Source organism: Ctenocephalides felis, unplaced genomic scaffold, assembly GCF_003426905.1.
Source record: "Ctenocephalides felis isolate EL2017-DRISC unplaced genomic scaffold, ASM342690v1 CF-g0.4_SCAFFOLD_03571, whole genome shotgun sequence".
Taxonomy (NCBI): Eukaryota; Metazoa; Arthropoda; class Insecta; order Siphonaptera; family Pulicidae; genus Ctenocephalides; species Ctenocephalides felis.
Genome location: NW_020539725.1, coordinates 39,746,238 through 39,760,086, shown reverse-complemented (window position 1 = coordinate 39,760,086; position 13,849 = coordinate 39,746,238). Strand labels below are relative to the sequence as shown.

The window sequence follows — 13,849 nt, the reverse complement described above, 5'->3', positions numbered from 1 at the left end:
GTCCCATAACTTAACCTCAAGCCGAAACGGGGTGATAGTATTGACCTATACTGTCCTGAAAAAAGAACTAGTGGGGTGTATGGCATCGTGCCTTAAGGCAAATTGCTGGAACTTCCCGTACCGTATTTAAAAATCTTGGTACAGAACCCAAGTAAATTTACACAAAATGTGTACGCATAATTAAAATCTCTATAAAATATCTGATAATTTGATGTGCATATGTCTAATAAACATTTTTGACCGCCAAATTACACTTTTTACCTTATTTTTATTGAAAGTCCATAACCGCTGATCCTGCCTTCCCATAAAATGAATTAGTTCTTCTCTTGTCAATGCAAAAGTATTGACAAGAACAAGTAAAATGTATTTTGAATTATTAAAATCGGACGCTTCGTTCTTTTAAAAACTGAGTTACTGTTTTAGGCACTTTTTGCCCCGTATCTACGGAATGGCTAAACCTACCTTCACAAAAACTAGTTAGCTCGTCTTCTTATCAATACGAACCGAATGTTTTTTGAATTATTTAAATCGGTTGATCGGTGTTCCCAAAATCGTCGACGAAAATTTGTGTCCGCATACACACACACACGCACACACACTTACACACACACATGCATCCATTTTTTTAATGTATGCCAAAATTTTCAAAAACTTTGAAACGTAAAGATACACAAACATTTTCTTTGCGATTACTATAACTTTCCCTACGGGAAGTTAAAATAATTATCTCGCGCTTTTAGAAAATTATGAGCTTTTAAGTGCGACCTAGAGCTTTCGTGATACTATGACATTTTTCAGGTTACTGTGGTTAATTTTAACTAATTTTGTTCATTTAAACTCTGGAACCTGAACTGCGATAACATTTCTAGGACCACAATCAAAACATTAATACAACTGGCCCAAGTTTTCAAGAATTAAGACTTTTTGTTGAACTATGAAATTAAATTCTTTAAAATCACTCGACTTTGAGAGGCTCTCCTTTAAAAAAAATATACTAAAGTTTGCTGGCAAGTTTCATCAAAAGTTGGACTATTTAACCAGGATTGTAAAATGTTAAAATACTTGATAATTTTATTATTGAATAAAACGGTTTTACGCCGTTTTGCCTTGATGTCTAGGTCACCCTGTAAATCTAGTACTAATGTTCTAGTTCCAAAAATCGTACTTTGAATTTTGACAAAACACCCCAAATCAATAAAACATAGTTTACTAGCGATATTAATACCTAACTATACTAATTCTAGTTTTTTCACAACAATCATTATCTGAATGAAACAATTATTAAACAAAATTTTGTGGAATAAATATAACATCTGTTATGATGCATAAATATTATACCCACAAATGAAATATGAAATATTGAAAAGTGAAAATGGTAAAAATATTTATGTACCTTATACTCTTAAATACAAAAATTATTATTAGTAGTTTTTTTTACTAAACACAATGCCATTTGAATTAAAAACAGTTTGAGAAAAATATACAGGTGGTTCTGCGCAAAGACTTAGAACCTTTCTCTCCACCCATATTATTATTATTATTATTGACATGATCATTATTATTAAAAATTATCTTAAGGCAAATATTCTTTGTTAAAACTGTTTCTCGGCTTCAATCATTTCACAATGTTTTGTTTATTAATTTTATTAATTTGTGATAATAGTAAGAGATAGGTTAGAATATAACTGCCTGACTGAGATGTGAATAATAATATTATGTTAATAAAAAATTCTGGAACACTTTATTTTATAAGTAAATTATAAATAAATAATAGTTATTATTTATTTATAAAATAAAATGTTCTAGCATTTTTTATTAACATATTATTATTCAGTTACATCTCAGTCAGGCAGTTATACTCTAACTCTAACCTATCTGTTCCTATCATCACTTTATTTAGAAATTAAACAATACCAACTTACTGAAACATCAGATAATTTAAATTGAACCAGCAACAAAATTAATTGCAATTTTTATATCGTTTAGTTATATACCTTTCTAAGTATGTAATAAAAATATTTTGACAATGATTGATTTACATTTTTGTTTTAGAATAAATAAAATATCGTTTCAACTAGTATTCGCACTTTTCATTTTAAAAACAAAAACTAGTTACATAATTTTACTGAAGATAATATATTTTTACTAAAGATAATATATTTATATATATTTATATCTGTTTTATAAAATGGCGGATATATTTTCAAGACGTGATGCCTCAATGCTGCTTAGAGGCAAAAAGATTTATTTATTCGGCTCCTCAAATATGAGGGCTTTTTATAAAGACCTCATATGTTTGATAGAACGAGGAACTTTAATCAATAATACGACAATGAGAAGAAAGTTAGATCCAAGTTGTATGCGCGACAAGCTGGTGAAAAAAAGTACTTTGACTGCCGGCAGAGACTTTGTTGAAGAAAGGGAGTATAATCTTCAGAATATTTATGTGAAATATTGCTTTATCACTAAGTGTTGGTGTGATACACTAGATCATTTTCTGAATCAATGTAATAAGAAAATTATCCACCCTGATGTAATAATTATCAATTCGTGTTTATGGGACATAACCAGATGGGGACCCAATGGCGTCGATATTTATAAAGGTAATTTGGTGAAACTTTTTCAGAAATTTCGACAATGTTTACCAAAACAGTGCATTGTAATTTGGACATCAACTTTACCAGTTTCTACCAAAAGTCGACCAGCATTTCTAGTAGAACAAATAGAATTTTTAAAGCATTCTTTACAGTTTGACATTATGGAAGCTAATATTTTAGCTAAAAACGTAGCGACAACGAATGGATATGATGTTTTAGATTTATATCATTATTTTAAAACACAGTTTTTATTGAGAAACCCTGATGGAGTTCATTGGAAGCCTGTTGCAGTACGATTTGTCACGAATTTAGTGTTAACGCATCTTGCTTTGTCCTGGAACCATAAACTGCCTAGAAGAGTTTCAAATTTGGCTTTGCAACATTGTATTAACATGAATAATGTTATGATAAATCCACCTTCATCGGATATTAATTTAGAGTTGTCTAAGGATAAAGAAGAGAAAAAAGTCAAAGAACGGTTATCAAGGAACGAAAGAATACGTAGGAAACCTTATGATCGCAACCAGAGAAAACTATATGAAAATAATGAAAAACGAAATTGGCAACGGAAAACTACAACAAAAGAATTGGACGACTACAAATTTGATAATAATACAAATTCAACAACAAAATGTAAAACAACTTTTAAAAAATATTATCTGCGTAGTGGATATTGTATTAAAAATATTGTACGAGAAATTGTATTAAAAAATCAAGCTGAAGATGATAAACGTAGATCAAAGAATATGAACAAATTCACAAAATATTACCAATGAAAATCTATGATCCCTTAGGAAACAAAACTGTGAAGCTACACATTGGAAGAAATTAAATTATAAATTTATAAAATTTTATATATTATTTTATAGTGTTAAAATAATTTTTAGAATTGTTTATTTGTTTTTCGAAACTTATTTTTATATTTTCAATACCATCTCAATGTTTGTGTACTTGTATAGTTCGAGATAGTTTGGATTTTAGATATTAGTTTAGAATCATAGAATCATTATTTTTATATTATTAACATATTTTAACGCGTACACTAATAATATCAATAAATTCTACACAAAATAATGGTGCTTTTTATTGGATTGTTCGAATATAATTATTGTTTCTAGATAGTTCTGAATAATTAAATTTGGAAACTTTATCTTGCGTTTAGATATTTTTGTATCAACACTTTTATTCAAACCAATTGTGGCACTCAATCAATTTATAATACCTATTTTTATTCTATAGTAGAAAAGTAAAATATTATCAGAACTCTGTTTCTATGATTTTTAAATGCACGAAACCCAAAAACTGCTGTATTAAATATAATAGCTTTCAAAACGAATAAAAATAATTGGGTTAAGTTTAAGGTGACCATATTTTTTTGCATGAAATCCGGGACGGATTAGAATGTGTTTGAGAGCAGGAGGGGGTGGGGGTGTTGATAAGCTGAAAACTTATATGCACTTTTTTCGGTTCAAATTTTCTATTTGAAATATATTTAAAAATATATTGGCAATCAAAACATTTTTTAAAAACCGGGACAAAACACCTAAAACCGGGACAAATATTGCTTTTACAAAAGACGAAAGGCGGAAAATCGGGACTGTTCCGGCCAATCCTGGACAAAAAAAAAATCTGCTTGATAAAGGGAATTATTTGTAAACAATTTATTATAGACGCATACATAAAAATGTATAAAGATAATATTAATATTTTATTTTCCCAATAATTCAATTCCGTTTATTGTCTCAGTCGGCAAATGACATGGCATGAAGAGTTATAAACCGAATTTTTATCATGTTCGTCGCCCATTTCCTCCGATTTATTGAACATGTAGTATCAGTGCAAACAAGAAGTACTCGTACTCAAATACTGTGCTGAGAATACCGAACTTCGGAATATTTAAAGATAACATGAAGAATGCTCTTAAGTCACAAGTGGAGCACTTTATAGATTTTTGATTCTGAATATATTACACCCTTCAACCAAGAGGGAATTCAACAGACATGAAAAAGCGTTGCAGGAATTCGTTGCACTTGAACCAGGAAACGACAGAAATTATAAGATTTTATTGAAAAATATATGTCGCACACCAGCACTGACAATTTTTTGAGGACTTCTATAATAAGTGATTCAATCAAATGTAACATTAATTGATTTTGTCTTCACTTCTTTACTCAAGTTTTAGACTTTCTTGAATCTGTTGCGCACATTTTATTTCAAATACCTGATTTGTTATTCAACCCAAGTTCATAAAACTTTTGCTAGGGATTTCAGCAAAGGCACTAGTTCAGGGCGAAGATCAGCTCTGAATTATTTAAATCTTTTTTGAGGTCAGCATATATAACCCTATATTAAAATTTTATGGTTACTCATAACTGATAACTGAATAAGTAACGAGTACAGAAAATTGGTTATCCTTTCCGCGCGAAAATCTGAACACGAACGTATGAGAAAGGAAGACCAATTTGTTTCATGTTGTGAAATAATAATATTGGAAGGCTAGATTGTGCTGATCATGGTTAAATATATAAGAAAAATATTATCAGGCGTATAGGTGGTAAAAATTCTTTTAGACCGCATAATATTTTAATTAAAAATTAATCCAACTGGATAAATTTAAAAGAAAGCGATTCCAGCAAGCGACTTTCTTATAGTCTAAGAGCCAGTAAACTATTTGACTAACCTGTTTTCTCAGAGCTATAAGTTTTTTTTAATGATATTTTATTATCGACTCATTAAGAAAGTACCATTTTGGCAGTCATTTCGCGATTGCGTCATCATCCCTTCAATTTGTTATAACGTCAAAAAAAATTTATCATAACTTGATCCCACAAGGCTCAAATTTTGAGGGTGTATTCTTTTAACTGCTCAGAAAGCATATGTAAAAAGCCAGCCCATTCTGACGGTTGCATGGGTCTGCAAGTCGAGTACATAATAGTCACGACGCGCAAGGGTGTGGGCGCATTGCCATACATAATCGGCTAACCAATAATTTATACGCCATTTTGAAGGTCAATTTGAAAACATCCGATATACCAAACTTAAACTTTGTATCTCACCTTATGGCCGAGATATCATTGAAAATATGCCAAAGTGGCCCCTTTTTCAAAAATTTTTCAATGTGTTCCACAAATTTGATTTGAATAATATTTGAGCATAACTGGCATTAGAGAAGGTGTTTTAGAAGAAACATTCAATGTTTGTTTTAGTTTTTGATTCTGACATTAATAGGCTATTATTCATTAAACCATATTATTATGCATTAATTAACAAATAGTAGGCTAATCATTTCTTTTTATTACTTGTTAATTTAGACTTCTAAATGAGTAAATAATAATAAATTCATTTGATATTTGATACCGGAAAAGAAATATTGCAATATATGATATAATGAAGAATTGGACTTGATCGATACCCATGAAGGCAGAATATCAGCACGATATATATTTATTTATTTATAAATTTGTTTGTGTAGTATTGTGTTTATTTATGGAGTTTATAGAAACAATTTAAAACTAACAATTTTTCGTCACACCGTTCTGAAGATCTGAATGCATTTTTGGCTGGATAATTTTTACACTGATGAAGACACAAATCACGGTTTCGAAACGTTTATAATTTAGTTATTTATGAAATATTAATTAATATTCGATCCACTCTTAATAACACAAACATCTATTTATAATCTATATATACACATGCATGTATATATACCATATACATGTTTCAATTTATTATTTTTCTATATTGAAAATAAAAATTCAGCTACGGTTGATTTTTTAAAATAAACCTTCCATTGCAGAAATAAAAACATTCAACATTTGAAATATTTAAAATAGCCACTATGTTTTTTCATAAAACTATATTCTGCTTTCAGCATTATCTGTATTATATTTATTCAAGAATCCTTGCTTTAGAAACCGTCCTTTTGATAATAATACTTCAAGAGTTACGTATGCAGAATATGAAAAAAATATCTGTCGCATAGGAAGTCTTTTATGATATGACACGACAATTTGCAAAACTTTGCCTTCTCTTCGCTCAGGCCGCGGAAACTTAGCTCGGATCTCGGAATATTTACTAGAAGAAGGTCGATCTTGCTTACTTTGCTGAAATATTTAATATTTTCTGGATATTTCGCATTTCATGACGCAGCTTCCTTGAGTTTGACAGCTGTTAAAAATTTACTTAAACTTTTTATATAAAAATACATTGAAAATTTGCATGTGTTACGTATGATGTATAGCTGCATATGCATAATATAAGTGTAGATTGATATCGGGTCATGCGATATAAATGAATTATTATCTGTAATATTACTTCTTATTTAGTTTTTTTTTTAATTCATCTGTCCTCGTCACCGACTGTTTATTTAATCGTTTATCATAGACTGTCATAAAATATTAAAAACTAGATGTAAGTAATTTTACCTTAAGCAAACTGCATGAACCTCACGTGCGAATAATTGACTTCTTTAAATATTAATTAAGATTTAGCTACTAAATTAAAATTTTCAACTGTTTATTTCGAAAATGGCTTTTAATATTTTTCAAATCGGTGTATCCATTTCTGAGAAAACGTGGAAGAAAAGTAAAAAATTGGATAACATACAAACAAACATATGCTTTTTTCTCAAACGATTCAGAACGACTTTAAACGACGAGTATATGAGTAAGACGAATTTTGTGGTAAAAACACACACCACACACACACACACACACACATATATATATATATATATATATCTATTATATAAAAATAAGTCGGGTTTTCCTTCCTGACGATATAACTCCAGAACGTACGAACCGATTTCGATGATTTTGCATTCGTTGGAAAGGTCTCGGACTCCGTGAAGTTTATAGCAAAGAGAATTGAAAAAGATTTCAACAGAAAATCGGAAAACACATACAGCGTCATCTCTGATACTTAGCATGTACTGGAAACTAATATTTTTTGTTTGACCGCTACTCATTTGTTTGATAGCTACTCATTGTTCTCCGCTCAGTTAATTTCATGTGATAAACCGGCATTGTGTTCACTGTGAAATTGCGCAAAAAAAGAAAAAAATAGGCAATTTTTTTCTTCATCTTGTAATCACCAAATAAAATGTTACATAAAATGAAACCATACATAAGATGAAACTGAGTTCGCCCGGTTTGCTAGTATACATATATGAATTAATTAAAATTCTTATTTATATAGGTACCTTGTTTTAGTGAAATTATCGTTTTTTCAGTAATTTATTCTGGCATTTATATTAATTTTTTTATAAAGGTTATATAAAAAAATTAAACATTTCTGAAATACAACAATTTGCTAATGATGAGCTCATATAAAATAGTTATTTTGAATCTGTCTTTTCAATAAACAAATTGATTCGAATTAAATATTTTGTATGCAGACTATTGTTACAAATTGTATTGATAAATTTACTTTTTTTAAATAATGAGATTGAGAGCCTATACAATTATTATAAATTTTGAAGTTAAAATTGTTATTTTAATTGATGTTAATTTTATATTTCGCATTTATTTAAACTTAATAATCCAGAGTATCACAATGTAATATCATTTTCAATTTGTACCATTAGTTCATACAGCTATATAAATTTTATGGTTAGCTCATATAGGTAGAGATATAATATACATATGTGTATGAGTGAATATGTAAATTATCTGTATCATAGAAGTGCACTTTATTCTAATGAAATTGTCACTAATTAGTCATTGATGCTTTCTCGAAAAGCAAACATTCCGAAATCCCTTTTATCTGCCTAACCCATGTTGTGCAAATAATTGAGCAACTGTAATGCAAAGGCAATTATACTCCAATATTCCGTGCTAATCGAATATCGGTTCGAAAACTGAACAACAAACCAAAAACGACAGGATGGCTTTCATATAAGCATCGTTCAGCTTTCGCATGTTCGAAAGTTTCGCTAAAATATGCACGCCGGGGATACATGTTCAGTTTACGGTTCCGTATCACTCCCCGGGAGGCACTCGCACGGGGTAATAGAATTTTTTAAAGCGCCATTTTCTACCGTACGAGTCGCATTTGATTAAATTTATTATTCCATTGTGAGCGTTATATAGAGAAATGGCAAATAAAAAATTGGTACATAGTATTATGGAAAAATACTAAAATAAGAATGTTTTTGGTGGAGGCTAACTGATAGAACTTAAGGCAAACTGATGGAACAAATATTAGATGGATAAATTTATCTTTCTACTAGTAATTTGAAAAAAATCCAGGTTTTTTGAATAATGTTTTCATAGAGAAACTGGTCATTTCTGCTTACATTTGAAAAGTGAGATCATATGTAATTAATTAATATCGCACTTTTAGTGTTGGAATTGAATGTTGTTGAGCTTTCAAAAATCTTCTTGAGCTTTCAAAAATTGTATATACATATGCTAAACTTTAATGTAGACTATTTTATGTAACTTACTCTTTTCAGTGAATTTTGACAAGTTTTTTCCTAATTACCAGACGGAATTTTAAAATGCTATTATATTCAAAAATGAGTTAATATTTAAATTGGGTAAAGCGGGGCGTAAAGGTCCGCTCTACCCTATTCGTAATAAAAATATAAATTGAATTTATTAAATTAATAATTAATAATTTGTTAATTAATATTTTATTAATTATTAAATATTTGCAGTACTTAAAGAAGAAATTTTAGGCTTTCGAATAACGCTAATTAGAAAGTGGTCCAACTAAACGCACTGCACGAAAACACCAATTGGAAAATTATTTTATCTTTTTCAGCTAATAATAAACAATTTTTTGGCATCGATTGTTCTACATAATATGGTCTGAGTCAATGTGAATAGAATCACGCAAAAATATTTTCGATATCTTTTATGGTTACGCGAAAATGTGAGTTTGAAAGAAGGGGCTACTTTGGCATATTTTCAATGATATTTCGGCCATAAGATGAGGTACAAAGTTGAAAATTGGTATATTTGTTTTTGTCATTTAGACCTATAAAATGGCGTATAAATTATTTAAATACCAGGGTGGGGCCGATTCTGTATGGCAATGCGCTCATACCCTTTATATGTAATTAATTAATATTGTACTTTAGTGTTATATATGACATTTAAATATTTATGGCATTCAATCAAGTAAAAGTAAAAATTTCCAAATATTTTATATGCATATGCTAAAATTTTACTTAGACTATTTTATGTAACTTACCTTTTCAAATTTTGACAAGTTCTTTTCTACTATTATATTCGACAATTTTTTAAACGCTAATATATATTAAAAAACTCCGAGTAAATATTTAAATAAGGCAGAGCGGGTCTTAAAGGTCCGCTCTACCCTATTCGCAATGAAAAAGTAAATTCGGTTAAGAAAACAATTTTGCAAAATATTAATTAAATTAATATAATCAGTTATTTCAAGTCTGCTGATGAATATTTCTGACTAAATGGGGTTATGTACAATGTTATCTTTAAGAAGAATAAGCTCATAAAATTTATATTTTGCTTTGGTTGAACGTTGTACCTATTATATCGTAAAAACCATTTAAAATTAAAAATTATACATTGGATTTACTTGCCTCCCGGTTGTCCCATTTTACCTTGCTTATGAGGTAAAAAGGGACAGATAACAAATTTTAGAAAACACATTTAAGCAATTAACTTGGAATTTTACTGAATATAGACCGATGTTTGTTTGATACGTGTTGTAATGTAGGTTTTACTTAAACTCAAATCGCACCTTTGTGCTCCGTTCGAACCTCATGATAAGTGTTATTTAAATTTTTAATTACAAATATGAATATATGTACTATAGTACTTAACGCAAACAAATTTAAAAATAACTTCGAAAGTTCGTTCAATCAATGTCAAGTATGTATTGGTTTAGACATTTTATTGCTGATATTTTTTCCTTGGGTGTATTTGATAGTTTTAGTATTTCTCAACTATGCAACTTTTGCAACAAAGTTGAATGCATTACAAACTTTTTAATATAAAGTTCAGTACATTTTTACAAACTTTTATTTGCATTAAGCGAGCGGTTTGTACTGCACTATAAACTTTTAAAAAAATATGTTATCGGGAATCGTGGAAACTATAGTAAACTTAATTTACTTGATGTCGTGATTTTGTATAGAATAAATTATGAATAATAAATATAACAATATCATTACGTATAATTGAATAGATGACGATATATATATATATATATATATATATATATATAACCGAGCAAACTCATTTTTTTTAATTCTGTTTAAGATTGGTATTCACATCTACTAAATTTAGATGTATGTTCGTAGTTTTGTAGTAGTATTTCTAACTTCCTGAAGGAGAATTTATAATATCTAAATTTCACTTCACTTTTCTGGACCATTTTTGATATATAGTCAAAAAATATATATATTGTGGCCATCACTTGCAAAACAGCAATACAATTCTACAATGATGAATGAGCTGGACGTTTTACTGAAAATAGACAAATAGTTGTTTGTTTGATATGTGTTGTTAGTTTAGATATAATTTATTTAGTTTTCACAATATAATTGCTCAAAGTCAAATTGGAACTTTGTGCTTTTCTACCGTATGCATATATATATATATATATATAGTACATAGTAATAGTACATATATTTTTAGTATCCAAGAACTGAGATAGGTCCCAAATATAGGCATGTGTATTGGGGCCTATCTCAGCACAATACAGACATGTATATTGTGAGAAATTGTACATTGCCATTTTATACGATAATATTCAAATGCTCTATTTTTTAGGAAATATATTTTTGGTCTGTATTTTTAAAATAGACAACACTACTGTATGATATTATGCAGTAGTCTAAGCGCGGGTTTTGCCCAGGATTTAGTAGATACACGGTAAGACGCTGAACCGCTACGCTACGGAAAACCACAATATGTATATAAATATATAATGAGTATATATAATATAGGCAAAATTAGTTGAATATAAGCTATGGTGACGCTTGAACTTAATGTTGTTTTAGAGTATTATCTATTACGTTGAATATAAAGCGAAAATAGGGTTACTGTGTTGTATATACCCGAAACACTTCGCGACCTCGTATTTGCGTCTAAGGTTACACGGAGAATTATATGGTCGATATTCAAAGACATATATTTGCCAGATTATTACGTTATCGGATCAATTTTCTTATTTGTTTCCGCTCGAAGAAATATTGTCGTATTTTGATACTCTTCTTTGATATATGCTTTTGACGCTGGTCAAATTGGGATTATTTACTCAGATGTCATTATTTCTATACAAAACGGAAATTTCATTTAGGAAATTTGATACAAATATAAGGATAAAGGTCACTGTCATAATCGAAATTGAAAATTTTTACATTTCTTCACGTTTTGAAGGTTTCTGAACATTTTGGCATACCTCAGAAAAAATGGATGTGTGTGTGTGCATGTATGGATACAATTTTTCGACCACGTTTTCGGGCGCACGAATCAACCGATTAGAATGGTTAAAAAAACATTCGATTTCTATTGATAGGGAGATGTGCTGATTAGTTTTTGACAAAAGCAGGCCATTATCGGAGTTACGGGCAAATATAGAGCAAAGAGTGCAGAAAATACAAATCAAGTTTTTGAGAGAACGGAGTATTCGATTTGAATTATCTAACAAACATTCAATTCGTAATGACAATGAGAAATGGTGATTAGTTTTTGGCAGAGGCAGGTCCAGCGGTTTTGGAAATACGGAGCTAGAAGTGCAAAAAATGACGGTTTTTGAGAGAACTAAGCGTTCGATTTGAATGATTCAAAGAACTTTCTGCTTGTTTTAAAAAAAATAATTGCTTTTGGAAAAAACAAATTATGTTTTAATTTTTGTTTTCATTTTTTTAAATATTCTTTTTGTATATCGAACATAATTCAGATTTTAATTGTAATTCTGACTTAAGTTCTAGTATACTTTAAACAAATATTTTCAACTTTGGAATTCCATTTATATAATTCTTATAAATATTAGACAAAGTTCCAGTATTTATAATAATCTATTTGAAAACATTCAATATTCCTCGAACATTTCCTTCCGGTATGGGAAGTTCCAGCAATTTGCTTTAATTCACGATCCCATACACACCACCAGTTTTATGTCGTTTATAAGCGTTTTATGTATATGATAGGATTGAAAAAATAAGCGAATATAAAACACTGCACAGATTGGTTACAAATAATTAATATTTTATCACATATCATTGATGTCGATGTTTGGTTTTAACTTTGATGATCAAAATTCATTTATTTTCATAAATAAAAATAAATAAATTAGTAAATATCAGGATCAACATACAATTTTTATCATATATTCATTTTATAGCAAGCATTATATCGGTTTAATATTTGAGGATTTAAAAAATAAATGAATACTGCATAGATTGAATAAAATATTGAATATTTTATTATAAATTCATGATCATCGATGTTCATGTTTGATAATAACTTTGTTGATCAAAATTCACATTTCGACGTTGGATATTGCACACTGATTAAATTATACCTCGTGATGTGTGGTATAGCGATTAAGAGCAAATTGATAGAGTTTCTGTATTATACATTAAACGAACAAATTGTAATCTCAAATTTACGTTAAAATAACTTACATTGTTGAATTTTTACTCATTTAAAAATAAAAATCATTTGCCAAACTTTACTTTTCTAACATTGTTTAAGCTTATAGTATAATAAGATCTAATCTCTTTATGAATACAATATTGGTATAATGTTATTAATTTGCTTTGAAATTAATGAATGCACTTTATAAAAGAAATGATGTAAAATTTATCATTACTTTCTCTATTCTTTACCACGATTCTTTTAATTCTGATTTTGCTCTTCATATATTTTTTCTGAATAATGTGCGTCTATAGACGAATAAAATGTATGGCCTCGGGAAATTCTTTTAAACGTACAATTCATTACGGTTATTTCTTTTATTCTGAAAGAAGTGTCTACAGCATCTCATTAATTAAACGCGTCGGAAGAAGCGCTATATTTACTTGCTTGGCTAACAAACTTCATAAGGCTGCATGCTCATGATCTCTATAATAAAATTTTAAAATGAAATAACGATATCATCTTCGATTTTTGGCGATTTTATTATAGTACCTTACGGGATATAGAAATAGCAAAAATTCAACAATGATTTTATTTGAATCCATAAAATATAAGCAAAGCTGCAATAAGAACATAAGCAACATCTGCTCTAGAGTTCAGCAAGATTCAGATTTTGTT

General features: G+C 29.1%; 1 protein-coding gene across 1 annotated transcript; it reads left to right on the top strand.

The window, feature by feature from the left end:
• The first annotated feature begins 2,188 nt into the window (after window positions 1–2,188).
• Window positions 2,189–3,429, top strand: LOC113386023 (PC-esterase domain-containing protein 1B-like). Its single transcript, XM_026623834.1, has 2 exons — window positions 2,189–3,098; window positions 3,392–3,429. The coding sequence occupies exons 1-2, from the start codon at window positions 2,189–2,191 to the stop codon at window positions 3,427–3,429; spliced, it is 948 nt and encodes a 315-aa protein (XP_026479619.1).
• Window positions 3,430–13,849: the final 10,420 nt, after the last annotated feature.

Coding starts and splice junctions, on each gene's coding strand:
- LOC113386023 (XM_026623834.1), top strand. CDS start 2,189: ATGGCGGATATATTTTCAAGACGTGATGCCTCAATGCTGCTTAGAGGC. Junction 3,099..3,391: donor ATCAAGGAACGAAAGAATAC/GTAGGAAACCTT, acceptor ATGATCCCTTAG/GAAACAAAACTGTGAAGCTA.